Consider the following 13,452-nt stretch of genomic DNA (forward strand, 5'->3'; position numbering starts at 1 on the left):
GGCATTTCAAAAGGTTTTTTTTTTGTTTTTGTTTTTGTTTTTGCATTTTACCAAAAGGCCTTTATCTTAAACATTCTTGAGATTTGAAAGTAAAAGCCTGAGCATTATTTTGAGAAACTCAAGGGTAAAATTGAAAAATAGACCCCTTCCATGGAAACAAACTGCCAGTCAATACCTCAAGAGCGCCCAAAGGTTTAGTAGGTCGCATAAAGATTCTTGTACAACTCTCTTGCCTCACACTCGGATTCTTTACTGGACGAGGTAAGAAATAGAATTTGTTTTTATATGAAAGGAAGGCACTCTAAAATTATTGGACTAGATACAGGTGATCACTGATTTACTGTTCTTTCAAAAAGTGCAGAGATAAACTTGTGTGTCTGTATGTGTGTGTACACATACATGTGTGTGCAATGTATAAGTGTACGTGTGTGTATATGTGCATGTATGTATATGTGTGCACATGCGTGTGTATGTGTGTAGACTAAACTCAACACGTGCTGTTCCTCAGGTTTTGTCCAACTTCTTTTTTTTTTTTTTTTTTTTGGTTTTTTTTTTTAGAGCTGGGGGCCGAACCCAGGGCCTTTCGCTTCCTAGGCAAGCGCTTTACCACTGAGCTAAATCCCCAACCCCTTTGTCCAACTTCTTATTTTATTATTTTTATTTTTTTTAAATTTATTTATTTATTATATGAGTACACTGAGCTGTTTTCAAACACACCGGGAGAGGGCATCAGATCCCATTACAGATGGTTGTGAGCCACCATGTGGTTGCTGGGATTTGAACTCAGGACCTCTGGAAGAGCAGTCAGTGCTCTTAACCTCTGAGCCATCTCTCCACCCCCTTATTTTTACTTTTTTGAAACAGGGTCTCACTATATACCTCTGGCTGTCTGTCTGTGGACTCACCACGTATATCAGGCTGGCTTCTAACTCACAGAAATCTGCCTGCCTGTGTCTCCCAAATGCTGGGATTAAATGCATGTGCCACCACACCCAATTAGGCTAGGCTGGACGACTAGTGAGTCCTGGGGATTCTCTTGTCCCTTTTCCCCCCAGAGATAGGATTATTTGTGAGCATCCTGCTTGGCTTCTTTTTATGAGTCCTAGGGACGGGATTCAGAGTCTCTTAAGATTTTTTTCTTTTCCTTTTTTTGTATGATGTGTGAATACATTGTTACTGTCTTCAGACACAGCAGAAGGGGGCATCAGATCTCTTTACAGATGGTTGTGAGCCACCATGTGGTTGCTGGGAATTGAACTTTGGGGCTGGAAGAATAGCCAATGTTCTCGACTTCTGAGCCACCTCTCCAGTCCTTTTTTCTTAAGATTTCTTTTTATTTTTATGTCGGACTCAGATTCTCGTGCTTCTGTGGCAAGCTCTTTACTAAATGATCTATCTCCCCAGCTCTCAGAAGCAAATTCTCTTTCTTTATTTTTCTTTCTTCTTTTTTTTTTAATCTCTCAGATCTTAGGACCAAACCAGAACCTTGTGCTTTTTTTTTTTTTTTTTTCTTTTTCTTCGGAACTGGGGACCGAACCCAGGGCCTTGTGCTTGCTAGGCAAACGCTCTACCACTGAGCTAAATCCCCAACCCCAACCTTGTGCTTTCTAAGCAAGGACCAACCCCTGTAGATTCATAGAGTTGAAAATTTATGTACAGCAAATTTCTTTACCAAAGTGTACATAAGAGCTATAAGGATTGAACAGTTGTTGCCCCTCAAATTTACAGCTAATCTAAACGTGTGATTATTGTGATATTGTCCCCTTATTTGAGAATAGGACATTTTCAGACGTAACTGAGTCAAGGCCCCATTGGACTCATGTGGGTTGTAATCCAGTAACTGATGTCCCCATAAGATTGAGAAAGTGTGGACGTAACAAGATACATGAAGGAAAGTGAAAAGAGGGTGTGTATTCCAGTGTATCCCCAGAGTGATACCTCCGAAAGCCAAGGAATACCACTGATTGGTAGGGATCACCAGGAGCTGGGAAAAATAGAAGGAGTCTTTTCAGAATTAAGACCACAGACACCTTCGTTCAAGTCTGTAGCTCCCAGGATCGTCAGAGTCTAAACCAATACCAGTTACTCCTGCAATACCAGCTACTCCTGCAATACCAGCACATGGGAAGTAGAGGCAAGAGGATTGGGAGTGCCAGGCTAGCCTCAGCTACATATTGAGCTTCAGGCCAGCCTGAGCTACATGAGACCCTGTACAACAAAACTTCCACAGCCAAAACTCTCCACAAATAAGCAACCCACTGTGATTATTATGGCAGTTAAAGGAAGTCATCCAGGAAGTATACAGACAGGAGTGTAATAAGCAGATATTATTCTTCGAAACACTTTATTACTCTCCTCTGAATCTAAGTTGCAGATTTAGAAATAGAACTAACTCCTCACTGGTGGGAATTTAGATAATTGTCAGGTGTTCATTCAAGCAGAAAAATAGAAAGAAGCCTTCTTTATTATAACTACAGTAACAATTCTTGTAACGTTGTGTTTAGTTTTTGAAACAGAATCTCATGTAGCTGAAGCTGTCCTTGAACTCTTGATCCTCCTGTCTCTATCTATCAAGTGCTAGGAGAACAGACATTTGCCAGCATAGCTTCTGTTTCTGATTTAAATTGTCGTCTGTCTGTCTATCTATCTATCTATCTATCTATCTATCTATCTATCTATCTATCTATCTATCTATCTATCTAGAGTGTGTGGACATGTGCTTGAATGTGCTCACATGCACAGGAATCTCATCTCACTGGCCCTCTTGTGACTTCCCAACACTCTATTTCTTTGATTCTTATATCTGCTATCTACTTTGGCTTGGTAGTGAAGGGTTAATTAATCTTTGTTATTTAGGTGTCTAAGCGAGGTTTAGAGTTGATAGTTTTGCCTAAGTCTCAGATGGAATTGCTACGCTCTTTTAGGGCGGTAGGCATAGTCAGCAACATCTTATTTTATCATTTTATTTTTGTTTTTGTCTTTGTGAGATTGGTTCTCACCCAGTTGCCCAAGCCAGCCTTGAAATTCTGGGCTCAAAGATCCTACTGCCTCAGTTTCCCACAGTTAGTAGACTACAGGTGCTTAACAATACACCTGACCTAACCGCATTTCTTTTCTTTTCTTTTCTTTTCTTTTTTTTTTTTTTTCTATGCTTGGAATTGAATCTCATTCACGGCCATATCCTCAGTTTCAAAAGCATTTAAACTTTTATCTTGTTGGACAATGCCTCTGATAAATGGGTGTATCTACCTCCTAGGGTGTTTGTGATAGTTAAATGAGTCTGTATTTACAAAGATTCGAGGAAATTTCCAGGCACATAGTACAGTATTGATCGTGGCACTCACCTCTCTCTCTCTCTCTCTCTCTCTCTCTCTCTCTCTCTCTCTCTCTCATAATTTCTTTAGGTGCTTTGTTGTTCTACTTGGCCTGGTATTCACTAGGAGGCAATCCTCCTGCATCAGCATTCCAAATTACTAGTTACTTGGGTTACAGGTATTGGGATAGGGGATGGGAAATGCACCTGCTCCGTTTTCCTACCTGCAGTTCCTAATACTGTTTGGTTCATAGTAGTAGACTGAATTCAGCAAATACATTACCCATGAGGTATTATCTAACAGGCAGAAATGCCCTCTCTGACCACAAAGAAAGGTGGTGGATAGAAAAATAGACATAAATCCCAAAACATAGATGCATACAGGCAAGATAGCCAAGAAGAGAGGATGAAAAGAAAAATAAGCAAACACTGGGGAAAGGTGTCTAGCAGGAGATGAAAGGAAAAACAAAAGGAGCCTCGGCTTAGCAGGTTAAAGCATTTTCGGATAAGCCTGATGCCTGAGGTCAGTCCCCAGGAAACACGGGGTTAAAGAGAGAACCAACTCCCACTAAGATTTGTTCTCTGACCTCTATGCTCATGGGATGCATGCTCACAAACACACCTTTTTTATATAATATTATTATTATTATTATTATTATTATTATTATTATTATTATTAGACTTCTAAGAGGACAAACTTTCAGGGAAACCAAGGCACAGGGTAGAATTATAGTCCAGGACAGGCTTTCTTACAGGTAGTGTATGAAACATCTGTTTGTGGTTAGGAAGCAGCTGACTCTGAGGTTAGCTTTTTTTCCCCTTCTTTTTCAAGTCTATGAGGAAGGAAGTGACAGTCATTGTGAAAGACTTGGCAGGATTTCAACTATAGGTCACTGTCTTTCTTGCCAGGAAAGTAGAAGGTGCTGTGAAATGTGAAAATGGTAAAGTCTAGGTCTCAGAAAAGCTGCTTCTCAAGAGAATTGTAATGAAGCGATACCTTCAATTACCACATGCAGTAGAAAAATTCAAATAAAATGTTCACTGTGTCCATCATTTTGTTCGGGTTCACAAAACACGTTTTGTAATACTTTTGCTAGGCAGGCAAAATTATCAGTACAAGTTTTTTTTTTTTTTTTTAAATCTGAAATACCTCCTTCACTACCTTTGAATCTCAATGAGTTCTGCCACCCACAGAGACTGACTGACCAGTTCTCCGAGTTCCTCCCGACCTTTCTGCTGACTCCCTACTCCTCTCTAATAGGGGGAAAAGGACTCTATCAATATTTAGAGAAGGAGCTCTAAATACAAATAGGTATCATTTTGCATTCAAAAGATGTATGAGGAACTGAAAACTCCTACGTGGTCAGATGGGTTCACAGGAACCTACTAAGCAAGATAAAAATAATTACTTTGTCAACATACGGTCTTCTGGGGGCTTTTCTTATCATTTGGATAAGTGTAAAGCCTAGGTAGCTGCTGGAAGAATGAATCCGATACTTTGTAAGTGGACGAGATCTTATGCCTCTATTATAGGATTTATCTTAAGTCGCCCTCCAGTTTGGGGTTCAAATATTTTCAGAGGTCTAAGAACGACAAAGGATGCGTATATGTAGAGAAAACGAGCTTTGAGGCCCCTTGCAGCTCTCAGATCATTCTAAAATGTGCCCATTTCTTTTATGCTGCTTTCTCTAAGAAAAGGTTGTGAAAGGGTTCTCTGGAAAGTAGAGATGGCAGGTGAGATGGAAAGTCCGAGGATAGCAGAGAGAAAGGATTCTGATGAGCTCAGAAGGCAAACACTTCAAAAGTCACACGCCCAGCCCCGATGGCTTCCAGTCTGAGATAGAAATCACAACGCCGGAACAAAGATGGCGACCGCACACCAGGACTCGCCCGAGCCCCATAGACTGCACTGAGGCAGCACGGGAGAGGCAATGTCTCATTGGTCAACTGAGATGAAGTCATCTTGGGGGCGGGACTCGATGGTGGCGTGGGGGCGGAGCCTTGCTTGCGTACGCTGGTCCGCGACTCTGCTCAGCCTGAGCCGGGGGCTTTGCTGCGGCGGCTGCGGTCGCGGCGGCGGAGCGGGCGAGAGGTGAGCGAGGGTTGTAAAAAGAGCGCTTCCCCGAGGGGCCTTCGAGGGGACGTGGAGCGCACTCCGATATCTCGGACGCTTGTCAGTAGAATTAGCCCGGATCTTAGGTCTCTGAGAGAAATATGGGGGGCTCATCTCCCTCTTTGGACACCCTTCCTGTGGGCAGAGGAACTGGAGGGCCACTGCCTAGGGATAACCCGGGAGGGAGGAGGCGAAAGGACAGAGGGGATTGGATAGGCAGAGGGAACTGGGGGGGATTTCTTAAAGGGTCTTACAATTTGGGGATTTCTCCCTTAACCAAGAGACAGGTTATGCCTGGTCCAGAAAATTTCTGCTTTCTCACTGTGCAGCCCAGAAATGAAGAGGTGAACGATATATGCTCCCTGCTAGGAAGGGAGGATTGGAAAACGTGAGCGAGAGTCCTCCTGGGAGGACCTTAGGTGTGGATCACCCTTTTGCAGAATTACTCTTTCTTCGTATTTCATTTCGCGACCCCCGGAATCTGCTTTTCCAAATTCGTTTTGTGTTTGGTTTCAGTGGGTGTAGAGATAGTCTTGGAGAGGCCTGTAATCATGAAGGAACAGGAGGAGGGCGGCAACTCTTGGGAGGCTGTCATCCCTGTCAGCTCCTGGTCTATGCCTGTCAGACATGATTTCATTTATTTTGAAGTTGTGGCTATCCTTGTTCAAGGTGGAGAGGACTGGTTATAGTTGATGTTGGTGATTCAGATTCTTAAGTCAATCCAGCGTAATCTCTTGAGAAATGCTTGCTTTAGTCGAGCGTGTTGTTTTGCTGACCTTGAATGCCAAATGCAGAAAGGATTTGTTGTCGGGTTCCTCAAAATGTCTTCCTGCCTTCCCGAAGAGCAAATCTTCTCTGAAACATCAGCCTTACCTATCAGTTAACACGGAGTATGCATGCCATTACGGCATTAAAGGTAATTCAGTGTATGATCTGCTGAGGATCGATATTGCGGATGCTGTTGTACGTAAACTGAAGGGAACTTATCGCGAATAAAAAATTGCAATTTCAGTACCACTGATAGCGCCAACTGCTGACCTGACCGGAAACCTTCAGGCTCCTAGGAGAGACGTGACAGATGGGAGAAGGCAGTTGTCTTGAGGATGGGGATGAGTCGTAGGAAGCTGCGGAGGTGGAACAGAGGCTCTGGCTTGTAAAAAGTGCTTTGTCATTACCAACGTTTTCCTGTCATGCCTGTATTGAAACTACGCTGTGTGGGCTCCTTTGTCTTTTTAAAGTGATGCGAATATGTTGGGATTCCTTAGCCGAGGAATACTGTTTTCCCAGGAGTTTGGAAGCTCGGTCCTTTTAGCCAGAGCTATAGGATAGTGCTGGGAATTTTAGGTGACGGAAGTGGGCATTGCCAGTGAGAGGGGAAGCTAGTCAGATCTTTTATATAAGAGAGTAATTAAGGGGTTGGGGATTTAGCTCAGTGGTAGAGCGCTTGCCTAGGGAAGCGCAAGGCCCTGGGTTCGGTCCCCAGCTCGAAAAAAAAAGAACCAAAAAAAAAAAAAAAAAAAAAAAAAGAGAGTAATTAAAGTCTTTTTTTATTGTTTCCTGTTCACAAAACAAAAACAACCCCAAAATGAAACTAGAAAGAGGATGGTTTTAGCAAGAAAATTGTGCCAAGTGTGAAAAAGCAAACAGTAACGAGAAAAGGCTCTGGGCATGTTGGCACATCCCTATAATCCCAGCTCTAAAGAAATGGAGGCACTGCCTGCCGTTGGTGGTGGCACACGGTCCCAGTACTCGGAGGCAGAGAAGCAAGTGGAGCTCTGTCAGTTCGAGGCCAGCCTGATCTGTAGAGTGAGTTTCAGATCAGCCAGGGCTACACAGAGGAAACCTTGTATAAAAAAAAAAAAAAAAAAAGCAAAACAAAAACAAAAACAGGTGGGAGACAGTTCAGGGCCAACCTCCACTATACATTGAGTTTGAGGCAGGCTTCGGGTTATAAAAGACCCTGTCTCAAACAAAATAAAACCAAACCTGCAGGTACTGTCAGTGTCCCTGCTTCATATTGAAGAACTTTTTGGGGTTCTCAGTTCCTGTCCTTATTCTGTGTATATTCTTTTATATTGCGTTGCTCCAAGACACTGTCGTCAATCCTGATTCCGTGATCACAAAGGAAATGCCCCAGTCTAGACTCCCTAGTCTGGGATTTAGTAAATGCTTCTGGCAATTTCTCTTTTGCACCCTTCTAAGCTAGAAAGCAAGAGTGCTCTTATGACTTACCCTCAGGGCATGCAAAAGAAGGACCTCACCTAGGGTATTGTTTGTTCTTGGTCCTGTAGGTTAATTCTCAAGCCACCGCCTTGGTCTCTCGCCTCAGATTGGAGTGAACTACCATCGCCACCATGGGGGAGCTTTTCCGAAGCGAGGAGATGACCCTGGCCCAGCTCTTCCTCCAGTCCGAAGCTGCTTATTGTTGTGTCAGTGAATTAGGAGAACTTGGAAAGGTTCAGTTCCGGGATGTAAGTGAAAGTGAAGCTGCCTTCTGAGTACCGTTGCACTGTTCTTGTTTGTCATGTTTAATGGCTTTATCGTGAGGGTTTTCCTTTTTTTTTTTTTTACTTGCAAAGTAACAGCGTGGCACTGGTTTAGCACTGGCAGACATAAGCTCAGGTTGGCTTTTGTCTTTCTAGAGATGAAAATGGTTTTTGCTAATTTTTCCTTGGACGATCATCTTCACAGTGGGGCATGGTGGTTCATCTCTGGAATGTTAGCACTTGGGAGGCTGAGGCAATAAGGTGATGGACCTGGGCTACAGAATGAGACCTTGTCTAGGAGGAGGAGGAGGGGGAGAAGGGGGAGGGGGGAGGACGGGGAAGAAGAGGAGGAAACCAAAAACTCAACCAAAACAAAAATACTAAGCATGATGGGAAATGGCCAGTGATCTCTGTCTGCACTTGGGAGGTAAAAAAGCAGTATTATGAATTCAAAGCTGTTCTTGGCTACATAATAAGTTTGAAGCCAGCCTGAGCTACCTGAGACCTTGTCTGGGGGAAAAAGAAGAAAACTATTTTAAGTACTCTTTTTTTTTTAATATTTAGTATTTATTTTATGTATATGCGTACACTGTCTCTGTCTTCAGACACACCAGAAGAAGGCATCAGATTCCATTACAGATGGTTGTGAGCCACCATGTGGATGCTGGGAATTGAACTCAGGACCTCTGGGAGAGCAGTCAGTGCTCTTAACCACTGAGCCATCTCTCCAGCCCCCTATTTTAAGTACTCTTGAAGTAGTTGTTAGGAATGCTGGTAGAAAATTTTTTACTTTGTCTGGATCTCCTTAATACTACAGCCTGATATTTAAAACAAAAACAAAACAAAAAACACCCCCCCAAGCCCCTTGCAGTTTCTCATATAGTAAGAGCTAATAGGAAAAAATTAAAACAACATCTGAGACATCTAGGTACATCAACAAAACTTACATAGTACTCAAATAAGCATATACTAATAATTCACTGTTTTGGATATTAGGGAAGGATCTCAAAACTAAAAAGACAGTTTCTGATTTATATGTGTGTGTGTGTGTGTGCGTGTGTGTGTTCTGGGAGTTTATAATCTGAGCAAGAAGTCACGGTGCACATGATGAAGGCTGTGGCAGTCAGGAGTGGGGCAGGGTGACTCAGATCCTGTCAGCTCAGAGTTCCAGGTACTTTTCATAGACTTTATAATGGTCACAACTTGACATTTATCAATGGGAACAGTTGATTTAAGTCTCTCCTCACAATGATCTCAGCCCCACGGAGACGAGCACACTCTCTGTTTTTCTCACATTTTTGTGTCTTTAGTGCCTATATAAGGTATCCACATTGCTTGGTTGGAATGAATGTGTGAATTAAACAAGAGATGATCAGAAACCAGCAGGGTTGACTCATAAAAATCCCAGAGCTGGCAATCTCTCAGGAAGTTAGCCAGCAGGTGGTACTTCTGGAACTATCGCTGTACCCTCTGTGTCTTCAATGCACTTGTCTTTTTCTTTAAACACAAACCTAAAAACCAAAGCCAGGCATGATCACTCGCATCGCCAATCCCCTCACAGTCCTTGGGAAGCCAACATGGTCTCTGTGGTAAGTTCTGGGCCAACCACTGCTAGGTCGTCTCTGTAACTAAAAGGTCATTGTGGGGTTGCGGAGGCAGCCTAGCTGATAAAATGCCTGCCACATGACACGACGACCTTCTTTGAATCCCTAGTTCTAAAAAGGTAGCTGTGGTAGGTAGCGCGTGTTTGCGATTCCAGCCCGAGGGAGGCTAAGATGTGTATCCTGGAGCCTGTTAGCCAGAGGGTGCAGCCTCCTCAGTAAGCCTCAGGTTCGACTCAGAGATCCTATCTCAGAAAGCAAAACCAAAACAAACTCCTGAAGAACAATATCCAAGGTTGACTTCTGGCATCTGTGTGTGAGTGTGCCTAGACATACGCACACGTGCACAGACACACACACCTCACAGAGGCACCACCAAGTATCATATACATCTTTAGCATTTTTTGATGCTGTCATAGCGTCTGTCACAATGGAAGCACGCATGTGCTATGCTCCTGTTGGCTGTCAGGTTCAAATGTCAATAGGTCTATAAATAATGATTTTATAGGTATGCAGTGGGCTCTTGTTTTACTCTGCACTTTCTGTATGTACAGCTGGAAACCTTTTGTCTGTTCAGGGACAGGGCCTTTTCTCTTCTGTGACCTGTGTGTCCCTTTCCTCTGCCTATAGCTGTCTGTGGGGTTCCCTGACTTTTGATTATTGACTTGGGAGGTTTGTAAAAATTCCCCATGTGTCCTAGGTGCTCTCCCTAACTCACTCTCCTCTCTCTTTTTCTCTCGCCCCCCACTCCCCTCTTTCCTCCCCTCCTGTTCCCTGCCCTGCTTCTTTTTGTGACGAGGGCTTGCATGGACAGGTCTGGAACTCATAGTAGTCAGACTGGCCTTGAACTCACAACAGTCCCTTCTGCCTCAGCCTCCTCAATGCTTAGGTGTGCCTACTCTGCTGGTCTTCTACTATTGTGTGTGTGTGCGTGTGTGTGTGTGTGTGTGTGTGTGTGTGTGTGTGTATTTGTATATGTGTTTCTTTGTATACACTTGCATGTGCACATGTATATACATGTGTGCAGAAGCCAGAGGCCAATATCAGATATATTCCACAGTTACTTAGTATTTTATTTTAGTTTTTTCTGTATAGCCCTGGATGTCCTGGAACTCTATAGACCAGGCTAGCCTCAAATTCACAGAGATCTGCCTGCCTCTGCCTCCTGAGTGCTGGGATTAAAGGCTTGGGCCACTTCTACCCTACTTCCACCCTAGTTTTTGAGACATGGTTTCCTCGCTGAACCTGGTGCCTGTCCAGCTTTCTTCCCTGGGTTCTAGATAGTGAACGCAGGCTCTCAGGGTCACATCAGGCTCTTTGCTGACTGAGCTGAGCCCAGCCCTGTTCTATTATTAAAGGTAAATTTGATCACTTGGTTAATGTATTAGTTCTTAGATGTCTCCAGTGTAAAAGTATCTTATCCCTCGTATAATTAATAAATAATCTGAGGTCATACTTCCGAAAGCTGGTGGTGGTGGTGTGTGTGTGTGTGTGTGTGTGTGTGTCTGTGTGTGTGTCTGTGTGTCACACATATGAAGGTCAGAGGACGGTTTTTTGGGATCGATGCCGTCCCTCTAGCTTTATGGAGGCTCCAAGGGCTGAACTCAGACCATCGAGCCTGCTTTGTCTCCAGGCATACTCCTTTACGCACTGAGCTGTCTTGTCCACCTTGCAGTGGTTTATTTTTGGGCTAGAGAGATAGCTCAGTGGTTAAAGCACTAACTGCTGTTACAGAGGGGCCAAGTTTGGTTCCCAGTGTCGCATCACTCCAGTTATGTGGAATCAGATGTTCTCTTCTCCATGGGTACCTATACCACACACACACGCACGTGCAAACGAACATAGAGATAAAATGTAGTCCTGGAGTCGGCAAGAAGACTCAGCCGGTAATAACACTTCTTGTCAGGGCTGACAACCTGAGTTCGAACCCTGGAACCACATGGTAGAAGGGTAAATCAGCTCCTGCAACTTTACCCTCCGACCTCCACATGTGCACTAGGCTAGCATGCACCCACACATATGCACACGAATTCACACACGCACACACACACTCACTCACACACCCATACACACTCACACACACACCACTCACACACACATACACACACACGCACACACACACTAACCACACACACCACACACACCACACACACTCACACACACACACACACACCACCACACACCTCCTCCCACACACACACTCACCACACACACACCACCACTCACACACACATACTCACACATACACACACACTCACACACGCTCACACAGTCACACACACTCACACACTCACTCACACACTCACTCACTTACACTCACACACTCACACACATACTCACACACACACTCACACTCACACAAAGTACATAAGTAAATGGTTTTTTGTTTTTGTTTTTTTGTTTTTTGGGTTTTTTTGGGGGGGCTTTTTTGGTTCTTTTTTTCGGAGCTGGGGACCGAACCTAGGGCCTTGCGCTTCCTAGGCAAGCGCTCTACCACTGAGCTAAATCCCCAACCCCAGTAAATGTTTTTTTAAAAATGTATCCCTAATAGCTCAAACTTTTTACCCTTTGGTCAGCTACTTGACAGTTCCTCCCTATTCCGTTCTATCTGAAAATCTGTGAACTTTGACCTACATCTTCCCCTCCTCACCACACTTCCTCTTTTTCTCCCTCTCCAGTAGCCGTTTGGTGGCCACCTTCCTCTCAATACTTCTGTGAATTCAAGCCTCTAACATGTACATGTAGGAGGCTGGAGAGACGGCTCTGAGGTTGAGAGCAGTGGCTGCTCTTCCAGAGAGTCAGGTTTGGCTCTCAACACCCACATGGTAGCTCACAACCATCTTTAATTTTAGTTCCAGGGGATCTGATACCCTCTTCTGGCCTCTGAGGGCACCTTGAATGCCCATGGTGCACAAGCATTCATGTAGATGTACCACCTATACACATAAACATCTTTTTGAAAATTCTAAATAACAACATAAAATTGTATGTGTAGGTAAGACTCAATGTGCCTGGTGTATTTCATTCAGTATAGCACCCCATGTTTTCTTTGTCCATACACCTCTTGGCAGGTTGATTGCATATATTAGTTACTCGGAATAGCTCTGCATATTGATTTCCGTTCTTCTGTGTGTACCCAGAAGTGGGCCTGCTGGATTGTCTGGTAGTTCTGCCCATTCTAATTTATATTCCTATCAACAATACACAAGAGTTCTCTTTTGTCAACATCCTCATCAACTCATAACACTCATCTTTTTAGACAGGTCTTACTATGTAGCCCAGGCTAGCTTAGAACTCGCTTTGCTCTCCAGGCTAGCTTTGAACTCCCAATCACCCTGCTTCTACAGAGTTGGGAATCACAGTGTGTACCCCCCAAGCCTGGCTCCCATCTTTCTAACATTCTAACAGGTGTGAGGTGGTATTCCTTACGGCTTTAGTGCATGAGTAAACTCAGACTGCTACCAGAAGGTGACAACCTGGGGCAGAAGAACAGGTATTTACCTTCATGTTTTCCCAAGCTGAGCGCCTATGACTTAGCTGCCCAAGTTCCAGGCAGAGGGAAGGAAGGGAGCTCACTGCTTTGGTTAATTTGTCTTGTGCTGCCGTAACAAAGGAGGCTTTTAGCTTTGCCTGTGTGACCAACACAAAGCCTTTGTATTGATCAGTGGGCAATCTTGATTAGAGTTGCGTTATACACTGGTTCAAAATTACGTTTCCATTCACGGCATGTGCTGCTTATAACACAGAATGTAGACTTGGCATTTAAAGTCTTGCTGTCCTGTTCTTGTTCTTTCAGTTAAATCCAGATGTGAATGTTTTCCAGAGGAAATTTGTGAATGAAGTTAGAAGATGTGAAGAAATGGATCGAAAACTCCGTATGTGCAATGCGGTCTCGTATGACATCCCCTTGCCGAGCCATTTGTCGCACGTTAGTCATTA

The 13,452-nt window shown here is 43.8% G+C and overlaps 1 protein-coding gene across 6 annotated transcripts in view; it reads left to right on the plus strand.

The window, feature by feature from the left end:
• The first annotated feature begins 5,308 nt into the window (after window positions 1-5,308).
• Atp6v0a1 (ATPase H+ transporting V0 subunit a1) overlaps window positions 5,309-13,452 on the plus strand; it is a 54,083-nt gene continuing 45,939 nt past the window's right edge. For 5 of the 6 annotated variants that reach the window (XM_032914051.1, XM_032914045.1, XM_032914047.1 and 2 more), the window contains exons 1-3: window positions 5,309-5,405; window positions 7,718-7,897; window positions 13,310-13,388. In XM_032914051.1, the coding sequence (XP_032769942.1) occupies window positions 7,781-7,897; window positions 13,310-13,388 (196 nt within the window). In that variant the 5' untranslated portion in view covers window positions 5,309-5,405; window positions 7,718-7,780. The remainder of the gene's footprint in view (window positions 5,406-7,717; window positions 7,898-13,309; window positions 13,389-13,452) is intronic. The other variant, XM_032914046.1, reaches the window with a different exon arrangement.

This window comes from Rattus rattus, chromosome 9 (assembly GCF_011064425.1).
Source record: "Rattus rattus isolate New Zealand chromosome 9, Rrattus_CSIRO_v1, whole genome shotgun sequence".
NCBI lineage: Eukaryota > Metazoa > Chordata > Mammalia > Rodentia > Muridae > Rattus > Rattus rattus.